Source organism: Elgaria multicarinata, chromosome 6, assembly GCF_023053635.1.
Source record: "Elgaria multicarinata webbii isolate HBS135686 ecotype San Diego chromosome 6, rElgMul1.1.pri, whole genome shotgun sequence".
Taxonomy (NCBI): Eukaryota; Metazoa; Chordata; class Lepidosauria; order Squamata; family Anguidae; genus Elgaria; species Elgaria multicarinata.
Genome location: NC_086176.1, coordinates 109,001,048 through 109,023,100, shown reverse-complemented (window position 1 = coordinate 109,023,100; position 22,053 = coordinate 109,001,048). Strand labels below are relative to the sequence as shown.

General features: G+C 43.8%; 1 protein-coding gene across 4 annotated transcripts in view; it reads left to right on the top strand.

Annotated features, from left to right (window-relative positions):
• CTIF (cap binding complex dependent translation initiation factor) overlaps positions 1-22,053 on the top strand; it is a 202,176-nt gene that overhangs the window by 108,625 nt on the left and 71,498 nt on the right. For all 4 annotated transcript variants that reach the window (XM_063128269.1, XM_063128268.1, XM_063128267.1 and 1 more), the window contains one exon: positions 2,548-2,624. In XM_063128269.1, the coding sequence (XP_062984339.1) occupies positions 2,548-2,624 (77 nt within the window). The remainder of the gene's footprint in view (positions 1-2,547; positions 2,625-22,053) is intronic.

The following is a 22,053-nucleotide window of genomic DNA, read 5'->3' as shown; positions in this document are numbered from 1 at the left end:
GTTGGGCAGATTTGCATATATTTAATTTGTATAACCCCCTCCCCTTTTTTTGGTGACATGTCTATTGTGGGAGGAAGGTTGGCATGAAAAGTTGGAACTTGCGGAAGGTTGTAGAGAACAGGAGCCAACGTCCACAAAGCCTAGGGCGGAGATTGGAGATTTGTTATATAAAACTGGGCAATGAATTTGAGAAGCACATTCACCGCCACTCAAGCCAGGGCAGCACTAGCAACTCTCCTTTAGTCTGAACGGAGGAATTCGCTTCCCCCAATGTTAACATTTTGCCTTCTAGTGCTGGATGGACCAATGGTCCAACTTGGTGTAATGCAACTTCTTGTGCTCCTAAATAAACAGAGAAAATGTTGGTTCTTACTTAGAATACTTCCTCCAGTTTATATAACAAGCAGCTGACTTATGTCTTGTAAGGCACTAGGTAAGAAAAAGGACCTAAGAAATATGGTTCAATTTCCTATGTTAACAATGAGTACTCAAAAATTGTTGTTCAATATTGTGTATTTACACACTAATCAGTGAATATAATAACTCTCAGCCATGGTCCAATTTACAGACGACAGTAAATGGTCGAGATTACAGATATGGATATACAATCAATATACACAGTAGTGACACAGCAACATAAATCAAATCAAACATCAATCAAATCAAAACGGACATTCCGGATTGTGCATTCCGTTTCAATGCTAGTCTTCTTCAGTTGTATAGCACCGTTCATCACTTCAAACAGTCCCCGGGGGACGTGGCACTGTAACAATAATATGCAGTCTAACCATCACATAAATCTCAACAACATAGTATATACATGTCATTAAAACAAAATGATTACTTTATCGCAACTAAATGGTGAGCCCAGATTTGTACGCTCCAGGTTGGTCAGGAATGCTGGGACCCTACAACTCCCAGCTTTTGGGGCTCCTGGCCATACTGGCTGGGGCTCATGGGAGTTGAAGTCCAAAACATCTGAGGGGAACCAAGTTGGGGAAGTCTGTACTAGAAGAACCACCAGCCAAAGCAGTAGGTGCAAGTTAGACATCGAAATCATTTCCCTCTGTCCATCTGGCAGAAGTTGCCTCATGGAATCCAGAGAACATGGCTGCTGCTAATTCCAATTGATAACACTTAACCCAAAGTTTGGTTGTATATCTTTAGGATCTTGCTTGTGAAACTGATACAGTGACATAACCTGCTTTAGGATATAGGACAGCGATGAAATGAAGGTCAGTCAGTCGTAGCAATGCTTACTTCTGCCTCTTAAGTGTAAAGGAAGGCTATATCACTCAGATACTGATTTACAAATTTTATGGCGTTCTTACAGTTTAATGTGTTGCATCCCTGAATTTCGGTGATAGGCTGCTTAGATGTTTTAGGATGCAATCCGATAGCCATTTACCTGGAAGTAACCTTCATTGGACTCAGTGTGACTTACTTTTGAGTAGACATGTATAGGTGTGTGCTGTTAATTACTTTCTTCTTTAAATGTAGCCAACCCCACGTTTTTTGTTTTTAACATCTCTCACAAGACTAAGCTCATTCTGAGCTTTAGCCCACCTGGCCTTCCATCGAAGGTCCAACCACTTTAACCTCATCAACCTGTTCTTCCCTACTGGTGGGGATCAGGTCTAGGCTGGTTGGTCCTCTTGGTTGACTTTCTGGAAGATGCTTGACCTTGGCTGACTTTCTGGAAGATGGTTGTCCTTCTGGAAAATGTAATTGACACCAAAGCAAGTCAGAAATTTATTATAAAATGGCAATCGGCACTGGAAGGAGAAATGGAGAAATGTTCTGATCCGCCATCCCACAAATAGGGAAGGTTGTTGGCCTCCTCCATCGAGCAAGGCCTGTTTTTTTCTACACTACATGAACTCCAACCTCAAGGACTTTACATAACAGGGAACAATACTATGGGCCCCACCAGCAAAGAATGTGGAAGGGGCTGTTACAACTGGCACTTATTGGTGCCTTTTATCAAGTTAACGTAGGGTCTCTGCCCAATGGCAGTTGATTGATGGAGCATTCTAATGATTACCTTGCCCAGATTCCTGTTTTCCTCTGGTCTGGCTGAACACTGAAATATCAACATAAGATCCATTTTCTCCCGTTTGGTGAGCTGCGTCTTAAGATATGAATACAGAGGCCTAAACTGATGGCATCTTAAAAGCTTGTTGGGGCAGTGATGATGCTGTGCAAATAATAATTTTGGATGAATTCCAGAATAGTTGTCCTTTTGGATGTGTGGTATGTGATGGCCTTAAACCTTCTGGGACAACAGGTATTTCAGGTGTTTGAGTAGTTGCAATAAAGTTGATGTCAGCAGTGTGTGGTTCCTCCCCAAGTAACAAGTTAATTTTGTTCCAGAAGTTCAAAGGAAGATGATGGGTGCTTCATCTGGACCAACATTTGGACCAGAGTTATGAGGACATAGGAGTCTAGGAGCTCCCAACGTCCTGCCCCTTACTGTAAACATTGCTTGTCACTGGCTCCTCTTTCTTAAATTAATGACTTTCTTTTTCCTTTTCCTTTTTATACCAGGGTTATCACCCATTGCCACATGAAGCTGAAATTGCACACACCAAAAAATTATTCAGGAGGAGGAGGAACGACCGGAGGTAGGGGAAAGACTTCACCCAAATATTTATTTTTAAATAACTCTTGCCTAGTAATCCTATATATGCGTGTGTGTGTGTTATTATCTACGTTATGATCTGAAATTGAAATGGAAAATCTTATACCAATTTTGCATACTTAAATTATGGAACTACAGATGATTGTTCCATAATGTAGGGAGCAACCCAAAATCTGGGAGCTGAGAGCCAGATTGGTTCAACGGGGTTTCCTTAGGTCCTCTTCCTTACCTTCTCTACGTGAGGGCAATTCCCTTTTCTTCTATGGATGAGACATGTTTCATGGCCAAACAAATGGAAGGCAGGCACTTACTGGATAGGGAAGGAGTTGTGAAGGATGAGAGCCAAAGGATGAAGAAGAAGGTTGAGGTAAAGAAGCTCTGGCTTGCTGGCCAGAGATGGTCAACAGAATGCCCGGACTTGATTTATATCAGCCTCCCCAGCCAACCAGGGTGGGAATGCCTGGCAACGGTAAAGACAGTTGGAAACCTTATTTATGCAGAAAGTTATGGGGAAAGTTTGTTTTCCCTAGAATTGGAGCACTGACCAATAACGCCACTCTGCATCTGGGTCAAACAACACCAGCTGCTGCAAACAGGCTGCTATGGGCAAAAATATCCAGGCATTGCTCAAAAGTCTTTAACATTGAGCGTGTTTGCACAAAACAGTAACCCATTGTGAGTGACCAGGTTCATACTGTGGGTTGTTTTGCCATTAACCCACAGGGTGTGGTTTGTGTGGCTGACAGACAATTGGGTGCACCACCCATGGTGTGTGGCTTGTCCACCCCCTCCATACTTCCCCCTAGGTCCTCCAGCTGCTTCCACCTGGCAACCCAGGGGACTTGGCAGCAGAACCTGTCTTGTCTGCTGCCAAGCCTCCATCCCCATATATAAGGGCTTTGGGAGGGCTTATATAAGGGCTTGAGAGGAACAAATGTTTCAGGGTAGGTTTCTTGAAAGTTGGCATGTCTTTTTCATGTTTTGGAGTGATACATTTAAAGATAATGTTCATCAGCATTCCTTGTTTTTCTAGGTCTGATTTTTTGGTTGTTGAAAGATATCTATGGGGCGAGTCTTTATGTTAATTTTTTAATTTTTTGTTTTATAAGATTAAAGACCAAAAATCAAAAATAAAGAAGGGGCTCCTATAAGGCTATTAAGTCCAAAGTCTAAAATTACCTAATTGCACCACTGGTAAACAGTTCTGAACTCCTCAGAGGGAGATTAGGATATGATTGGAAATACATAAACACTCCTATCTGAAACCCCGGAGAGAGCCTTTGCTGCCAGTCCACGCTGCCAGGGCTGAGCTAGGTGGAACGAATGCCTGACCTGATAGAAAGCGGCTTCGTGTGTTCCTATACATAACATAAGCTTTATTGTCCAGGGTGTGTGTGTGGAATGGGGAATATTACATCACTAGTTTTTGGAATGTGGTGGTTAAAAAGTGTGAGAGATCAGTCGTGACCTCTAGAAGCTGGGTCCACCTTCGGTAAAGTAGGGGAGCGAGGTCATCCATTTTGTCTCCCTTTTTTAAATAATAGGAACAGCCCTGAGCAACGTTCATTTCTTAAATAACAGGATTACGGATGTGCCCCTTAGCTTTCCAATACAGCCTTGGCCAGGTGGGCGTCCCACCGTTAACTTGGCTTTACACTTAAATGATCAAGCGGAATGAGTTCTGATTTTGTTTTTGGCATTTTAAAATTTTTAATTAACTTCACATCTTGAGGAAATGACACCCTCCTTTCCACCAAAACCTTGGAGTAGCTGTTGGCGTTTGCTTTGTTTCTTTTCTTTTTTCGGAAACACGGATGTTTTGTAAGCTTCTGGTGGCCTACTTTGTTCGTTACCACCTTTGATTTGCAGAGTTGACTAAGGTGTTTGTTTGTTTGTTTTAAAAATGTCTGGAGAGCTTGTTGCCTACTTCAGGTATTAAGGCTGCAATCCTATACACACTTAGTTGGGAGTAAGTCAATTGGATTTACTTCTGTGTGAACATGCATAGATTGCACCACATGCCCCTAGAATTAGGGCCAGCAACTAGCAGCCCTGGGCCAAATCCTGTCCTCATGAGGGATAGGGCCGCCCACCAGTGCTACTCCAATTCCTCTTCCCTTGGCCCACTTTTCCCCAACCTGATGTTTTGGTCTAACAAATCTTTGCATTATTGACTATTGGCCATGTTACCTGGGGCTGATGGGAGTTCATGTCCAAAACATCTAGTGGGCCCCAGGATGGGGAAGGCCACTTTAGACACAAACAAATAACCTTGAAGTGAGGGAAGGAGAGAAATATTAAAATGGGGGGGGGGAGTGGAGTGGCAAGATGTGGAATTTTTAATTCAGCAAATTATATTTATATATTTATTGTAATATTTATTACAATGACGGTGGAACCTCATTGTAATTGAGCCTTTTTCCTGGGTTGGGATTAGCCAGTGAGGTTCTGAGGGCAGTTTTGACAGTTGGAAGCTGGAGTGAGGAGTGGATTGGGAAGCTGAGGGAGAAAGGAGTTAGACGTCTTTGTGTGTGCTGGTTTTATTATTTTACTTGGCTTTGGAAGAACATGAATTATTACCATGACTTAATAACAAAATAAATACATTGTTATTTATTCAGAGTGGTTTAGTGGAGGTCAATACCCATTTGAATTGGAACTGGCAGTTTATATAGCAGAAGTGTAGGTGCCCTGGTATTCTTGAGGGTACAAGGTAGTAGAAGAGAAATACCTCACGTGATGGCAGTGGGCTGGTGGTAATCATAATCATAATCATAATAATAGGGTTCCTAATAGCGATACAGGATCAGGTTATAGCAACCAAGAACTACCAAAAATACATCATAAAAGATAACAATAAAACATAACAATAAAATAAAATAATAAAAATAAAATAATAAAAATAAAATAAAATAAAATAATAAAACAATAAAATATAACAATAAAAGATATTTTATTGTTTTACTCATTACAGCACCATGTACATTGATGGCGCTATATAAATAAATAATAATAATAATATAATAACAGTGTAACAACAGATTCATGAAGGAAATGTCATCAGTTCCAAGAAACAATAGCCCATGTAACAGGAGGATGTAAAATTCTGGCAGGAATGAACTATATGGCTGCAAAAAATAATTCACCAACAAATGGCCATCAAATTCATTCTCATCAAACATCCTACACCATACTATACATATTCACCTGAAATAATCTTGGAAAATGTAGATCATAAAATATACTGGGTCAGAACAATTCATACGAACAAGACAATACCTTGCAACCCACCAGACATAACAGTTATAGACAAAAGAGAAAAACACATGTACCTCATTGACTTAGCAATACCTAATGATGAAAATGTAGTAGAAAAGGAAGAGGAAAAGAGAGGAAAATATATACCACTGGCTATTGAAGTTAAAGAACTATGGCAACAGGAAAAGGTCACAATTATTCCATTAGTCACATCAAAGAACTATAAAAAAAACCTTCAGAAATTGGGCCTACCAACATACAATTACACCAACATCCAGAAAGCAGTCATATTTAAAATATGATAAATTGTCAGGAAATTCCTGAACTATTAAAAGACAGCATGACCTGGCAAAGCCCATCATGTCGGTCTAGAAAAACTGCCACGAGTAATAAAAGTGCCAATAATAATAAAAATAATTAATAATAATAATTTCATTTCTATACCACCCCATAGCCCATTGGCGGTTTCCATTTCATAAAAATACAAAATACAACATAATAAAAATAGTCTAAAATTTTCAACATAGAAAAATTAAATGTAAACGACTAAAAACAATTTAAAGGAATGATGTTTTTTCCTAATAGACGTGCTTTAAAACAACCGGCATAGATGCCTCATCATGTACCATTAAACGCCTGGGAGTCTTTCCTGGCACTGAAAAGATGACAGTGTTGGAGCCAGGCAGGCCTCCATGAAGAGCTCATTCCAAGTTGGGGTGTCACCACTGAAAAGGCCCTCTCCCTTGTTGCCATCCTCCGAGCCTCCCTTGGAGATGGCACTCGGAGGGGGGGGGAGATATTGACCGCAGTGTCCGGGTATGCTCTCCACAGGGTGAGGCATCTAGGAGGCTCAAAACTGGGGCGAGGGGGGGAGTAACTGATAGCTAGACCCAGGTACTTTAGTTTTTATGACACTTGGGCAGCTCATCTGTGGTGGGAATGGCTGGCCTGATTCTTGTCGCTCCACAGCCTTTGGCTGGAACATGAGCTGCCGCTTGTCAGCCTGGCCTCATCAAGTGATCTGGAGAGCCGATGGGACCCTGCTGACCTTATAGAACCGCTGCCTTAGGTTTGGCCCCCTGTGCCCTACAGCAGGGTGGGCAACACGCAGGCCATGTGCTGCATCTGTCCTGAAGTGCTGCCCACTGCTGTGCTGCTGAATTTAGCAGCAGAAATGTCCACTGGTTTGCCACCAACAACCAGTGGCAGAACACTACAGAAACTTTAACTAGACAAGTTTAGTTTGTAGTGATGTGAGGAGTTTGGCTCACAGAGGGGCCAAACCTTCCCCAACTTGACATCCTCCAGATGTATTAGATTACAACTGACATTATCCCCCACCAGCCATGATGGCTGGGGGTGATGGGAGTTGTATTCCAACAGAACTGGAAGACGCTGGGTTGTCTTGCCTTCCATTTTGGACTACTTCATTTGTTTTCGACTCTGGAAATTGACCCATGCTTTTCCTGGACTGCTCTTCACCTCGGCACCCCCAGGGTGACAACCTCATCAGCTTTGACACCCACAGGCTGCTTTGGGATGATAGAAGGCCTTAACTGGTCAAATTTGACCAGCCTTGCCTAACCTGGTGCTTTGCAGATATGTTGAACTGACACCCATCATTCCGTGGCTCAGAATGATGGGAGTTGCAGTCTAACACATGTAGAGGGCACGAAATTGGGGAAAGCTGTTTGCATCAATAGAAGTATAATTTCTCTATCACGGGAAGTCATAGTTCCACTCTCCTTTGCACTGGTCAGAGTTCACCTCTGTTCTATGTCCAGTTCCAGTCACAACCCTTTAAGAAGGGTTCAGATAAATTGGAACGAGTTTGGAGGAGGGCAACAAAGATGATTAGGGGACTAGAAACTAGGTCCTGTGAGGAAAGATTAAAGGAACTGGGCACGTTTAGTCTTGAGAAGAGAAGACGTAGGGGAGCACGATACCACTTTTCAAGAACCTAAAGGGTTGTCACACAGAAGATGACCACAATCTGTTCACTCCACGGCTATAGGTCACAAAATAGCAGGCTTAAGTTACATGAAGGCAGATTTTAGTTGAACTTCCTAATGATCGGGGCAGCCAGACAATGGAACCAACCGCTTAGGGAGGTGGTGGACTCTCCGTCGCTGGAGGTCTTCAAGCAAAGACTGGACAGCCATCTGCCAGGGATACTTGAAACTGGATTCCTGCAATGAGCAAAGGTTGGACTCAATGGCCTAAATGGCCCCTTTCATCTCTATGATTCGACGACTGCCTCTTTGACATGGTGTACCAGCCACTTTCTCTCTGTATAGCAAAGAAAGTGCTTCATGCCTCTGCCAATGTATTTTCCATCCAAAGTAATTTACAGCAAGTCTGTATAGGGTTGTTTTTAAACAGCGTGTTCCAGGCATGTTTTTGTTTAGTTCATTGTATTATTATAATGCCTTATTCCTCTCTTTATTTGCATTTGCCAATCTGTTCAGAACAGGACAGTGTCAGGGAAATCCCTTGAAATGCATCGATTTTGCAATTGGAAATAAATAGATTGGAGGCCTCACCGACACATGTGTGCAAAACCGTGTTTGGCCTTCCTCTTGCTGTGTCCTAACATCATCTCAGGATCACAAGAGGGTCAAATGAAAGGGTCCCGAAAGCTGGTCGCAAGCTGTTGCACATGGGCTGTGTTTTTGAATGCCTGCGAGTCCTCCTTCAGCAATGGCAACGTGGCTCAGAGATCTTTCATTCTGCCCCTGTCCTCCCCCTGTTCCCATTGTAGTTGGTTTTAAAGTCCCTCAAGGACTCTAAACCACCTGCTCTGATTAGTTCCTATAATTAAACTGCCTTTCCTCCTGTGGCTACTACTCTTTGTGAGGCATTTTCAATAGGCCTACCACTGGTGACATTGTTGTAGATGGTTTCCTTGCTGATGTGCTGCAGAAATGGCCTTCTATCTTGTTTGGTGGATGTTTAAACAAATATTACAGGGAGATCTGTTGACACCTATGATCCTATAGAGGAAATATATTTGTGTTCCAGTAGCCTTAGGGGTTGAGCAATTGCTCCACACACCTGAAGGGAAAAGTAGGTTTGAGCTTTATGGATGGATGGATGTACAGCCAGTGTGCTGCAGTGCTTAGAGTGTTAGACTGGGACTCAGGAAATCCAGGTTCCATGAAGCTCACTGATTCTCAGCCAGCCTACCTTACAGGGTTGTTATAAGGATAAAATGGAGAAGAGGGCATCAGGTTGGAGTAAGGCTGGCTTACACACTCTAAGGCAATATTTGGACAACATAGTAGTTAACAATGGGTTAATAGTAGGGTGACCATAGGAAAAGGAGGACAAGGCTCCTGTTGTAAACCGCCCAGAGAGCTTCGGCTGTGGGGCGGTATATAAATGTAATAAAATAAATAAATAAATAAATAAATCTTTAACAGTTGTATAGAAAAGGGAATTTCAGCAGGTGTCATTTGTATGCATGCAGCACCTGGAGAAATTCCCTCTTCATTATAACAGTTAAAACTGCAGGAGTTCTGCCCTCTTGACCAGATAAACCGCCCAGAGAGCTTCAGCTATGGGGCAGTATATAAGTTTAATTAATAAATTAAATAAATAAATTTCGCCAGGTGCTGCATGCATACAAATGACACCTGCTGAAATTCCCTTTTCTATACAACTGTTAAAGATACAGGAGCCCTGTCCTCCTTTCCATGTGGTCACCCTGAGTAACAAGGGGTGGGTGTTCGTAATAATATGGCCTAGAGCTGGTGTTGGACTAGAACTCCCATAATTCCAAAGTCAGCATACATGGTTTTATCTCCCAGATTATGGGAGTTGCAACCCAACACATCTGGAAGGCCTTGGGTTCAGAGAGGCCAGGGTAAAGCATGTAGCAAGCAGCTCATTTGCATGACCGCTCTGCTGTTCCTTCTGTATCAGGTTCTTTTTTCCATAACACTACAGCAGCAATTTGTACTTGGATGGAAGTATTTTTAAGTTGCTGGGCAACCACCAAACATTCTCTACATGCTGGAAGAGACAGTGAAGTCATTGTGAAGGACTTTCTTCTCCTTGGCTGGGAGCTGGCAGACCAATTCGGTTGGAAGCAGAGTTCCCAGATCAGTTGTTTAAAAAATGGGGGAATGCTTTTAGAGCTTTTGCGTACAATACACGGGGCATCCGTTAGATTCTAAAGAAGCATGAAGGATGGACATTGTATTCAATAAGGTCAGCCGAATCTTTAAGACCCAGAGTCCTTCAGCCAAAATTGGTAGAGTAAATTAGGAACACAAGAAAAGGAACTCATTTGCCCACTGAATATGCATCTTAATGTTAACCTAAGATGTCATCAGCTTCATGACGGCGAGTCAACTGTGTTTAAACTTTAGCAGATGCAGAATCTTAGCAGCAGATCTTGTTCCAGTGAGTCTGAATAAAGTCTGTTCCGTGTGTTTTAAAAGGAGGGTGGAGAGCAGGGGACATACAGCTGAGTAAAGCCAGGTAGTATCCTTTACTCCTGACACATTTCTACAACTACTCTTTCACAATCCTTTACAATTTTGGATTTGATAAATGAGATCAATGTATCAACAACTGTGTGTTCTTCACTAATGTCGACATGTCTGGGCAGAGATGACTTCATGCCTTTCCAAAATAATTACCCATACCATCATCTCAAAACATTAGGGTAATCCAAAGAACGGGCGGTCAGCAGACAACACTATTGCACCACCAAAGATTGTGGCAGTGGTTAAAAAAAAAAGGGGGGGAAGCATTGAAAATGTAAGAACCTGAGCAAAATTGAGCTTGACAGATTTTCCTATTCTCAGTTGCAGCAAAATATTGCAGTGTTTCTCCAGCTCCTTAACGAGAATCCATTCCATTCTCCTCAACTGATATCTTTAGTATTCTGTAGCTCAACTGCCTGCAGTCATAAATTGAATTGCTAGATTCACACAGTCCGACCAACATCTGGTTCCTTTGGACTCTCATTTTTTGTTTTTCCCTGTCATATCTGACCCTGATACCAACCGAGATGACTTGTCAGATGAAGAGCTGGACCTGTACACCAGGCCCTAGGAACCTCAGGCATCAGTGAAGAGGATGCATCGGGTTCTTCTGCAGCAGCACACTCTGGAGGACTCTCAGATAGGACCTCTGAACACTGTGACTTGCCCATGGTGGCAGAGAAGCAAGCCACCTGCCCATTCTGCCCTGAAGCATGTCAGCTCCAGAAGGTAGAATGTCGGGCTCCAGAAGTCATAGGCTGCCACAGGGAGACAACCTACACATGTCAAGAATTAGAACTGAAGTCCTCATGAGTCAAGGTCTACTTGGGAGTAAAGGTGCTGCTCATGATAAGACTCCCAGCAAAGTGCAGAGGACTTGCAGCTGTGCCTTTGGGTGGGGCTTTGGAAGCTCTAGCTATAACATTTTACACTCATCTTCATTACCTTGTTTCTCTTACGTTGCTCCATAATTGAACATTCATGCTACTGACCTTTGGACTCCTGCCTGACTCTGGTTCTTGGACTGTGTTTGTATTGGATTGCTTATGTGCATTTGGGCCACACCTCAGACTTCTCAACTCTCCCTCTTGCCTGGTAAAATACAGTGCCTTTGACCATTGCCAGTTTACTGACTACTCCTGCCTTGAACTGCTCTCTTGCTAGACTGATACCTCTGTGTTTGACCTGTGTCTATTTTTTGACTTGCCACTGGATTTGGCCCTATAATTAACTTATTGATGAGACTAACCCAGCCTTAGCAGGACACACCCCTGGGGTGGCAGTGAGAGCTGCCCATAGAAAACAGTGGAGGAAGGATTTTAATATAGTTGTGATTGGGCAGTGGTATATCCTCTTTGTCTCCTCATCCTACCCCATCTTTGGCATTCAGTGTGAAGAAGTTCCTATCCCAAACAATGGGAGTTATTCTAGTATTAGCTCTCTGCCAGTTGTTATGTTCTCTGCATCTGGATCCTAGCATTGCCCCAAGGTGGATTCAGTTTCAGATAACTCACTGGCCACCCCACTTATGGAGCAAGCACCGCCCCCCCTCATACTCTCGTAGTGCGAAGATGAATTCCTCTGCTCTGTCCTGCTCCTCATCCATGAAGGATCAGAAGGCTGCAGAATTGGCCACAGCCCCTTTTAGGATTACAGGCAGCTCTTCCAGGGAAGTGGAGCCACGTGAAGGTGAGGCCCTACCAGCCTTCTTCAGGCTTCAGATGACTCCACCTCACACTGAGACATCTTTCTACAGTGCAACTAACCTAGTGTACTAGGAGCTATCCAAGGTCCTGATTGCTGCTCACTGGAGTCCACCATAACTCCACCCGTGTCTTACCTTGACCATAACTTGACCCAAGTCTAACCTGTCTTATTGTAACCTCACTGACTGCTACCTGATTTGATCTACTTCAAGCTGTGTCTGCATCTACTCACCTCTTCCCTTGTGGACTCCAATCCCCAATAAAACAGGATAGCTTGACTCTGCCACACATTCAGGGTAGAAGCACTGGTGGCAAAAAAAAAAGCCCTATTGGCAGAGAATTAGACCTTGCAAGCCTATCTGTGGCCCAGCTTTCAGCCATGAATCTGAATCTTCAGGGTCAGTTGCAGGCCTCCCAAGCAGTAGAAATTGGTACCATTTCTGCACAACCCTGGGGAAATGTATGCACCTTTGAACAGGCAGTTCTGCAACTAACAGGTTTAGGTTGCCAAGACTTCTACATCCTCAAAGTATGGTTGAGGTTGTCAAACCCAAACCAATGCAGATTAGCAGGACCTGGGCTAATCTGTCAACGGTAAAGAAGGACTGGTGTTGGTGGATTCACTCGTGCCTTTATTGTGGCCAACCAGGAAATTATGCATTGGGCTGTCCAGAGATTATTCTGGGAAATCAGTCAATGGGAAGCCACTAGGCCCAGTGTGATGGGTCCTGTAGCTCTTTGCCCAACATTTGAGAGGCTCCTCGTCTATCAATTGGTGATTATAGCATCAAACAATGACTTGCAAGTATGAACAAAAGAAGACACAGCAAACTCCCTGGACAAGATTTTTGCATCACCTAAGATACATTTGATTGTTTTTCAATGGAGTCAGCTCATACATTCAGCTGTAAATCAGGAGTCAATTCACACACACATGCACATCATGTGCTTTTTTGTTATTATTTTTACTTGATTTCTAAATACTTGGTGGCTTTTCCCTTTGAATATGATCCTTTCTCCTAAAACGCAGAGGTTCAGCTGAGTCAAAGTGGATCCCTGGTTGGCCACTGTGGGAATAGAACACTGAACTAGATGTGACTGGGGTCTGATCTAGCACGGCTCTTCATATGCTCTTATGGACAGCAGCGTGCTGTCCCTAAATATAGGTGGCTCCATCAATTTCACTTTCCCCCACATTCAATTTTTTTAAAAAACACACACACAACTCAACTCCTTTCTCTCTCAAATACGAAGAATGTGACTTCTGATAAGTTCTTATCCAGACCGGACTGGAATGCAATTTTCACCCCTCCCTCCCCTTCCCTATCTTTGGCTTTAAATGTGAACTCTAAAGTCCAAGCAGGAGGCAAGGTTAGTGGGGCTTTCAATAGTTTCTGCCCCCAGCAGTGACTGAGCTGACAAAACCTCCCCACCCCCTGGGCAGAGGAGGAGCTACAAAAATTCCCAAGGAAACTGGCAAAATCATCTGAAAGGAAGCCAGATTCCAGCTGGACATCAGGAAAAACTTCCTGACTGTTAGAGCAGTACGACAATGGAACCAGTTACCTAGGGAGGTTGTGGGCTCTCCCACACTAGAGGCCTTCAAGAGGCAGCTGGACAAGCATCTGTCAGGGATGCTTTAGGGTGGATTCCTACATTGATGGCCTTGTAGGCCCCTTCCAACTCTGCTATTCTATGATTCTATGATTACATGCCTCTACTCTTCTTCACTTGAGACAGGTAGGTGCCAGCCCAGCAGCAAGGGAAAAAGCCAACCTAGCACCACTGCTGGTGCCCACCATTTTCATTTCCCTGCTCTGGAACAATGTTCCATCAGTTCCCCAGAGACAATGAAGGGGAATTAAAATGATAGGCATCAGCAGTAGTAATGGACCCCTCTTTTTCCTGCTGCTGGGCTGGTGTCTGTCTGTCTTAAGATGAGAGGAGCAGAGCTGTGAGCCCTCCAACTGACCCCTGATGCCGGTCCTGCCTGAAGTTCCATCTCTGGACGATGCAATTAGTTACTGTTGTATTTACTACCTCTGTAGCTGATATTCAATGTTAGTCTTACTTAGGGTAGACCAATTGAAATGAATGGGACTTCAGTTGGATTAACCTTGGATACAACCCATTGCATACAAGCTTATGCCCTTAACTTTGGAAGCATACAGGTCTGTCCTGGACCATCCGGTGGCATGGGGGCAGGAGGAGAAGGTGACAATTACTGTACAAGCATCTGTATTCCTGGTTTCCTAAGGAATATGTAGAAACTGTTCCCTTATTTTTGGAAGGTCCTGTTTCACTTCCAAACCAAAGGTACTCAGCCAATTGAGATTGATATTAGAGGGAACAATGATACGCTAGCATCAGCCCATCATGTACATCTGCTCTTCAAAGTCCCATACCTGACAGAGACCACATGCTTCATTTTAATGGAGAGGAGGGTGAAGATGCCATTAAGGAAATCCAATCCTTGTAGATGATGACAATAAATCCTCTTTCAATGTAGTAACATGGGGATTTTAAGGCGCCCCTTCTCTGTCTCTCCCGTCCTCGTCCCCAAAACAGACAAGCCTTTAAAAGCTCCGTCTGCAAAACGTGTCTGGGAATCTCACCAGGAACAGGTTTTCTTGCAAGTACTTTGACATTATCTGTTCCTGGTGCTCATCACTACCAGTGACTTCAAAGCACGGGGAGGAAAAGATGAATTGAGGAAAGTTGGCAAACCTTAGGAAAGATCTCAACAGGGATAGGAAATTATGCTTTGAAGGCAGTGATCCTTCTTTTCTGTCTCCTTATTCCTGAACATGAGTGAAATGGAAAGCAGTTATTACAATCTTCAAGGATTAACATTCATTTAGCCATGTTGCCAGCGCATGGTTATCTTGGCATATGGCGGCATCCACTTCCACATAAGCAGTTGCCTATGCCAGATATGCCTTGAGTGCCATTTTTTGGCAGAAAGGAGGGTTATAAATGAAATTAACAAATAATTGAAATACATTCCAGGAAGGTTGTTCACCTACCAATGGACAACTGGACATGTTTCTTTGGCCTTACTATCACCCCAGGTAATTTGTGACAGTGTCCTGCAACATCTGTGTCTTGTAGGGAAAGATCAGTAATGGCAGAGGAAGCTGGCCATTTGCCACACTTAAGAGCCCCTGATTGCCCAGTGAGATACGCCGTTTGACTGTAGCTAAACGTTTCATGAAGCCAAGAAGGACATGGGTGGGTAGCCACTTACCTTCCTTATTTCATGATGGTGTCGTATATTAGCAACGATAAGAGTGAGAGCAGCTTCAAGGCAGTGTACCGAAACTTTTCCTACTGCAGCAATCTCCAAGCAAGGACACAATAGTCCTCCGTGGCAAAGATCATTGCCTAGGACCACCTGTGACTCCATGTTGCCTGTGACAGAAACCAGGAGATCATTTCTCCAGGTGACCCGGCTACCTGCTCTGTAAAGCTCCATCAAAGGACTGAGTCTCTAGAAAAACAGTAGCTGTTGAAAGATGTGAAGGTCCCAGTTGAACGACACACATGAACCACTGTTGGGAAAACCAAAATCTGTTGTTGTTTTGGGGTCATTCTAATAGCTAATACTTTAAAAATACTTGACCAATATTTGACAATATTGGTCCAATAATTGACTGGAAACAGATCCTTCAATTGGCCATTCCAACCTATCAACAGCTGATGAATTTTGTACTAGTCCCGGTGGTACATTTTGAAATAATGATAAATAATAATAATAATAATAATATATTTATTTATTTCTTACCCGCCTCTCCCTTTGGATCGAGGCAGGGAACAACATTAGTGCAGGAATCAACACATTTTAAAAATTCTTGATTTTACATTAACCTGGGTAGGCCTGCCAGAAAAGGCCAGTCTTCAAGGCTGCCTTAAAATCACAGAGAGAGTTAATATTACGAATCTCCTCCGGCAGGCCGTTCCATAATCCAGGGGCGGCAGAAGAAAAGGTCCTCTGGGAAACTGATGTCAGCCTAGTCTTGGCTGACTGAAGTAAGTTCTCCTCAGAGGAACTGAGTGTGCGGGGTGGACTGTATGGGAGAAGGCGATCCCGCAGGTAACTTGGACCCAGACCATTTAGGGCTTTAAATGTCCACCCTCACAGCACCTCCCCCCCAAAGAGTGGATAGTACCCAACTTACTAGGAACAGCTGATAGCCAAAGAATAGTGAGCTGGCAAAGAGTGGTGGTTGGCATGTTGGACTTTGGTTGGGGCGACCTGGGTTCACAGGGCGACCTCACTCTTTGAGCCTAGCCTACCTCACGGGGTTATTATGAGGATAAAGTGGAGTAACACACCCCTTTGTATGCTGCTTTCCTGCTCAAGGGAGGAAGGAATACCAACATGAACAACGTTAAAGCACCATATCTTGCAAAGCCTGCTGTTTCACATGCTTACGAGGCTCATCTTGTTTATAAGAGATAATAGATCAATTAGTCTGGTCTACACATAACGCTATACCACGGTGTGGTACAGTGAATTCTAGATTCCCATTGTATTTAAACCCATGCCTTCAAATAAACCAAGATTTGTTAACCAGCTACAAACTACAAATAGAAGTCATGAAGCTTGGTTTGTTTAAACTATGGTTTGTCGTAATGTCTGAGCCCAGAACCATAACTTACCGTTGGCTTGTTTGTGCTGCTGTCTGTCCTGAAACAGACGCTCCCAGCAAGAGCAGACTGAAAATAAAACTGCTCTGAAGGCTGGCAAAATGGACACAAGAGAAGCAAACCAGAAAGAGGGAAGACAAGCTGTGGTTTGTTTGCTTGTCTGCAAGTCAATTCATGTCTAAAGCAACAAACCATGGTTAACATAAACCATGGCTTAGTGCCACATGTGGGTGCAGCCATTTTATCATGTCTTCAATGCAGCCTTCCCTAACCAGTTGCCCTCCAGATGTTTTGGACTTCAACTCCCATCAGTCCCAGCCAGCTTAGCCAATGGTCAGGTGTTGTAGCCCAAAAGAACTGGAGGACACCAGGCTAAGGGAAGCTGCTTTAATGTAAAGATCACAGATCTTCATGTCTTTTAAAGTAACAAAGGAAAGGATTTTGCCAGGTAAAAGTATTACACAAGTCCCCTAATAGATGATGACATCATTCCTGGTCTAAAAAAGAGGCCCAGAGCTCAACTTTGCTGTGGTTCCCCTCTCCTACACCACGGCCTAAGCCTCTTCTTCACATTATACAATAATTGAACTTATTGCGAGGCAAAACAAAGAGCGCACAAGAGCTTTGATTATTCATTTACTTCTTTGTATCAAAAAATCTCTACCTTGCTCATCAGCCCCTGAGGTGGCTTCCAAATAAAAAACACAAAAAAATACAATAAGAATAAGGGGATAAAAGCAAATACAGCACATCAATTAAATAATTAAAACAGCATCAAGAAAGAGCATAAAACAGTTTTAAAAGACATTGTCAAGCCAGGAGGCTAAAACAGATAAAAGGCATGGCAAGATTTTTTAAAAATGCCATCTTCCTAAAATTTACATATTCCTAAAGTAATAAGAACAACAAAAGTTAGGACCTAAATCCCCTTGCATCTAATTTATTATTGTTATTGGTTTTTGTTAAAATTGACTTTCTCCTTAGATTCACTTCTTGGTTGCGTCAATCAAGTGTGGAACTGAATTGGACTGAAATGAGTGGTGCCCTATTGTTGGGCTACACCTATTTCCCAGTCTCTACCTTCAAGATAGAATGTTGTGCTAAAAGGGACCAAGGAAGTCCTGAATGATAGGAAGCTCACGAGAGGATCTGGAAGAGCTTGAGAGAGAACGATGTGTAAGCAATAGTCCAGAGCTGTGAATGACTCCAGATCTTGGGTTCTTGTAGCTCCAAGGTTCTGTCTTGGGCTACTGAGGTGTAGAAAAGTTCCTTCAATATCTTCCCCTGGGATGTTCTGTTCCACGCTTCAACACTGCAAGTAGAAGAGCCAAGAAGAGCAGACGCAAGAAGAGTAGCTGACAACTTGGGCTACATGTTTAAAGAGCTGTTCCTTGGGAACTTTCTGAAAGGAGTTCTCTGTGACACGCATAGTCTTTATTTTACCCTTGCTGGTCCACCATGTTTTGTCTTGAGATATCGGAGAAATCCAGGAGTTCGGATTTCTATGAGTCCGACTTGTGGATTCCGCAGCAGACCAGCATTTCCCAAGTCACATGGATTCTGCGGAGTTGTGAGGCAGTTTTTCACTTTTGGAGTGTATGCGCACTAATTCACATTAGCGGAAGTGGGCATTAGCACTAATGTGAATTAACATTAACAAGATTCTGATAAAAAAAAAATCTGTCAAGGAGCGGATGATGGAACAAAAGACACGTGACAATCCATGAAACACAGACGGAGGGGATTTAACAAAATCCGGACATCCTTGGTCTTAACACAGCTGTAGCCGTCTCCAGGTGTTCTAATCTGCCATGTGTAATTTATTTATTTATTTATTACATTTTAATACTGCCCAATAGCCAAAGCTCTCTGGGAGGTTCACAAAAATTAAAACCATGAAGAGCATAATAAAACAACCAACAATCTAAAAACACAAATACAAAATACAATATAAAAAGCACAACCAGGATAAAACCACACAGCAGAAATTGATATAGGTTAGAATACGGAATTAAAATAGCAAACTTTACATTTAAGTTAAATTAGGTGTTAAAATACTGAGAAAATAAAAAGGTCTTCAGCTGGCGATGAAAGGAGTACAATGTAGGCGCCAGGTGAACCTCTCTGGGAAGCTCATTCCACAGCCGGGGTGCCACAACAGAGAAGGCCCTCCTTCTGGTAGCTACCTGCCTCACTTCCTTTTGCAGGGGCTTACGGAGAAGGATCCCTGAGGATGATCTTAAGGTCCGGGCAGGTACATATGGGAGGAGGCGTTCCTTCAAATAACCTGGCCCCAAGACATTTAGGGCTTTGAATGTTAGTACCAGCACTTTGAATTGGGCCCGGACCTGGACTGGCAGCCAATGAAGTTGTAAAAGGACTGGCGTGATGTGGTCTTGCTGGCCAGTCCCTGTTAGTAAACGGGCTGCCCTGTTTTGTACCAGCTGAAGTTTCCGGACCGTTTTCAAAGGCAGCCCCACGTATAACTCAACGCATTGCAGTAATCCAAATGAGAGATTATCAGAGCATGGATAACTGTGTAAGACGGGGTGGGGACGACCACGCGAGCTCTGCTCCCTCAGTCACCATCCCCGTTGCACTCCAACTTGTGGAGGGTGATGGGGATGGTGAGGAAGGGGCCAAAGCTAGCACCCCTGTCTCCACACGGAATTTTAATGATGTGGGGATTTGAATTCCCAACAAGGGTTTGTGCTTCTGCCACAAAGTGACTTCGTTTAGAGGTGTTTCCTCATTTCCCAGTAGCCTTCCCCCAACATGGCAACCTCCAGTTCTCCTTTGCGGTCTCTGTGGATCACACCTGGGCTCTGCGCCTACGCGGAGCAGCATCAGGGAAACTTCTAGAGCTGAGGCGTTTGGGGCGGGAACCCCTCCCCCCCCCCCCGTAGTGCTGTGCAAATGCTCAGAGGGGTTCGCACCCATTCCCCTCAGTTCTTTTTCGACCGCCATTATGGCAACACCATTCGGAGAGCTTCTCTTTTCGAGTTTCAACCATTTTATTATTTTCTTGAAATATGCAGGTTTATTCTTCTTCAGGCATTTGTTTCTTCCTAAAAAAAGGGGGGAAAGACCACCCTCGCGGCCAGCTCAATTAGGACTTTTTGCGGGCTTGAGAGTGCAGACGCGAAGGAACTTGACTGCTGAATTTATTGCTGCAGTAAACTACCGCTGACTGAGAGCAGATCAGGGACGGAAGCAGAGTACTTTGCTGCCGAAGTTAATTTCTGTTTGAGAGAATAGGTGCCGTTGTGTCCATAACTGGGGCTCAACTCAGCGCCACCCAGCATTTTATCCTAGCTGTGGGGTTCCAGAGGAATGAATAGATAGATCGGCCAATGCTTGCTGAGAATGATGGGAGTTGCAGTCCAATATAGCTGGAGGGCACCAGGTTGGGAAAGGCTAAACTCAAGTGTTGGCTGAAACAATTTATAAGCGGGTGGCTCGTTCCATTCTGGCAATCTCCAGGGCTGCTGCTTTTGACAAGCTGGACTGCTCCTTCCTAAATCTCTTTTCTGAACTGGCAGCCCCGAGGGTAGAGCATTGGCTCAGGGCGTCGTCACTGAAGAACATGACCCACATAGAGCCGTTGAAATCGCAGGAGTCGGAAAGGGCTTCGGTATGAATAAACGCCTCCTTTTGCTTATGGTGAAAGACTGCATTTTTTCAGCTGATTGGAAAATTAATCAATCCACACAATGAGCAGGTTTGCATGAACCGTTCACCGCAAAGAGCAGCTGCGGTCGAGAATGATTTAAAGCAGTCTCTGTGCGAGCCGCTGGCCTCCTTGTTCGGCTACCACAAAGAGCCCATGAGCCCATGTCGAGCAAAATACTGATATTTGGCACTTACATCTGAACCTTTAGTTATAGTTCAGCTTTCCCCAACCTGGGGTCCTCCAGATGTTTTGGCCTACAACTCCCATCATCCCTGAACATTGGCTATGGGGGCTGGGCTTGGTGAGAGTTACAATTCAAAACATCTGGAGGGCATCAGGTTGGGAAAGACTGCTATAGTTAAAAGCTGTGGTAAACCCCTCCCTCCCAGCACTTGGCTGAGCTGCTGTGATGCCACAGAATGTTCACCAACATTCTAACTTCTGACAGAGAAGAGTCCGTCACAAAATACCGTGAATCAACAATGCAGCAGGGGTAAGGAAATTGGGAGACCAAATCGAAGGAGCAGGCATCTAGGGACAATTGAAGCAATGCGCTTTTGAGGACGGGGTGGGTGGGAACACAGAGACTAAGGAGGCAATGCGAGCCGACTTTTCCCATGATTCAGAATAACCAGCCAAATCTTTGGCTGCATGTCCGGAGTGATAGATACATGTGGGAGAAGGAATTGTGTTGCGCTCATGGGAAGCGCTTAGTGCATGTTCCCAAACGTGATGTACATTTTACAAAAACCGCAAGTCGGAAGTAACCGGTGGCCATGGAAAATTGAGATTAGTTCATCCTTCCCGAGAGCCCCTGAAGGAGTTTAGTGCGGCTGATGCTGGAGCTGCCATTGTTTGTTGACTAAAAAGCCTTGCTGCAAAATATTTTATGGGGGATATAAAGACTACAGAGGGATGGCTCATTGCCCTGGGTCAAAGATTCATGGAGATGTAAATAAAAACAGCTGTAGCAAAAAAGAAAGAGGGAGGGGCAGGGAAATAGTTTAAATGCATGTACTATTTAGAACTGCGAAGACTGGAGGAGTGAAAGAAGACCAGGTTGTGATGGTGTGAGGCTCCAGTTGGGATTATAAGAGTGAGTGGGTGGGTGGAGTGGTATAATTTTAAAATAAATTTAGCTGGTGCCTAGTTATTTGATCTTGAAGAAGCTGATGGTCCTGCTTGTGAACTTTCAACCAATTGTCCAGAGTGCAAAAACTGGGATGAAACACCCAACGGCAGAGAAAAATAATAATGGAACTTTTTTGCACATACGCCAGTGTGGTGTAGTGGCTAAACTGGGAGTTAGGAGATCCGGGTTCTAGTCCCCCCCACTCGACCATGGAAACCCACTGGGTGACTTTGGGCCAGTCACATACTCTCAGCACAACCTACCTCGCAGGGTTGTTGTTGTGAGGATAACATGGAGGGGAGGAGGATTAGGTGCGCCGCCTTGGGTTCCCTTGGAGAAAAAAAGGCGGGATATGAAATAAATTAATAAATAAGTGTCATCAAAGAGGCAAGCATAAACACATATCCTCAAAAAGTATGAAAACAAATGATGCCATGAATACCTGGTCAGTTTCCCCTTTTGAATTTGTGATAATGCTGCTACCAAAGTTCTTTTTCCCA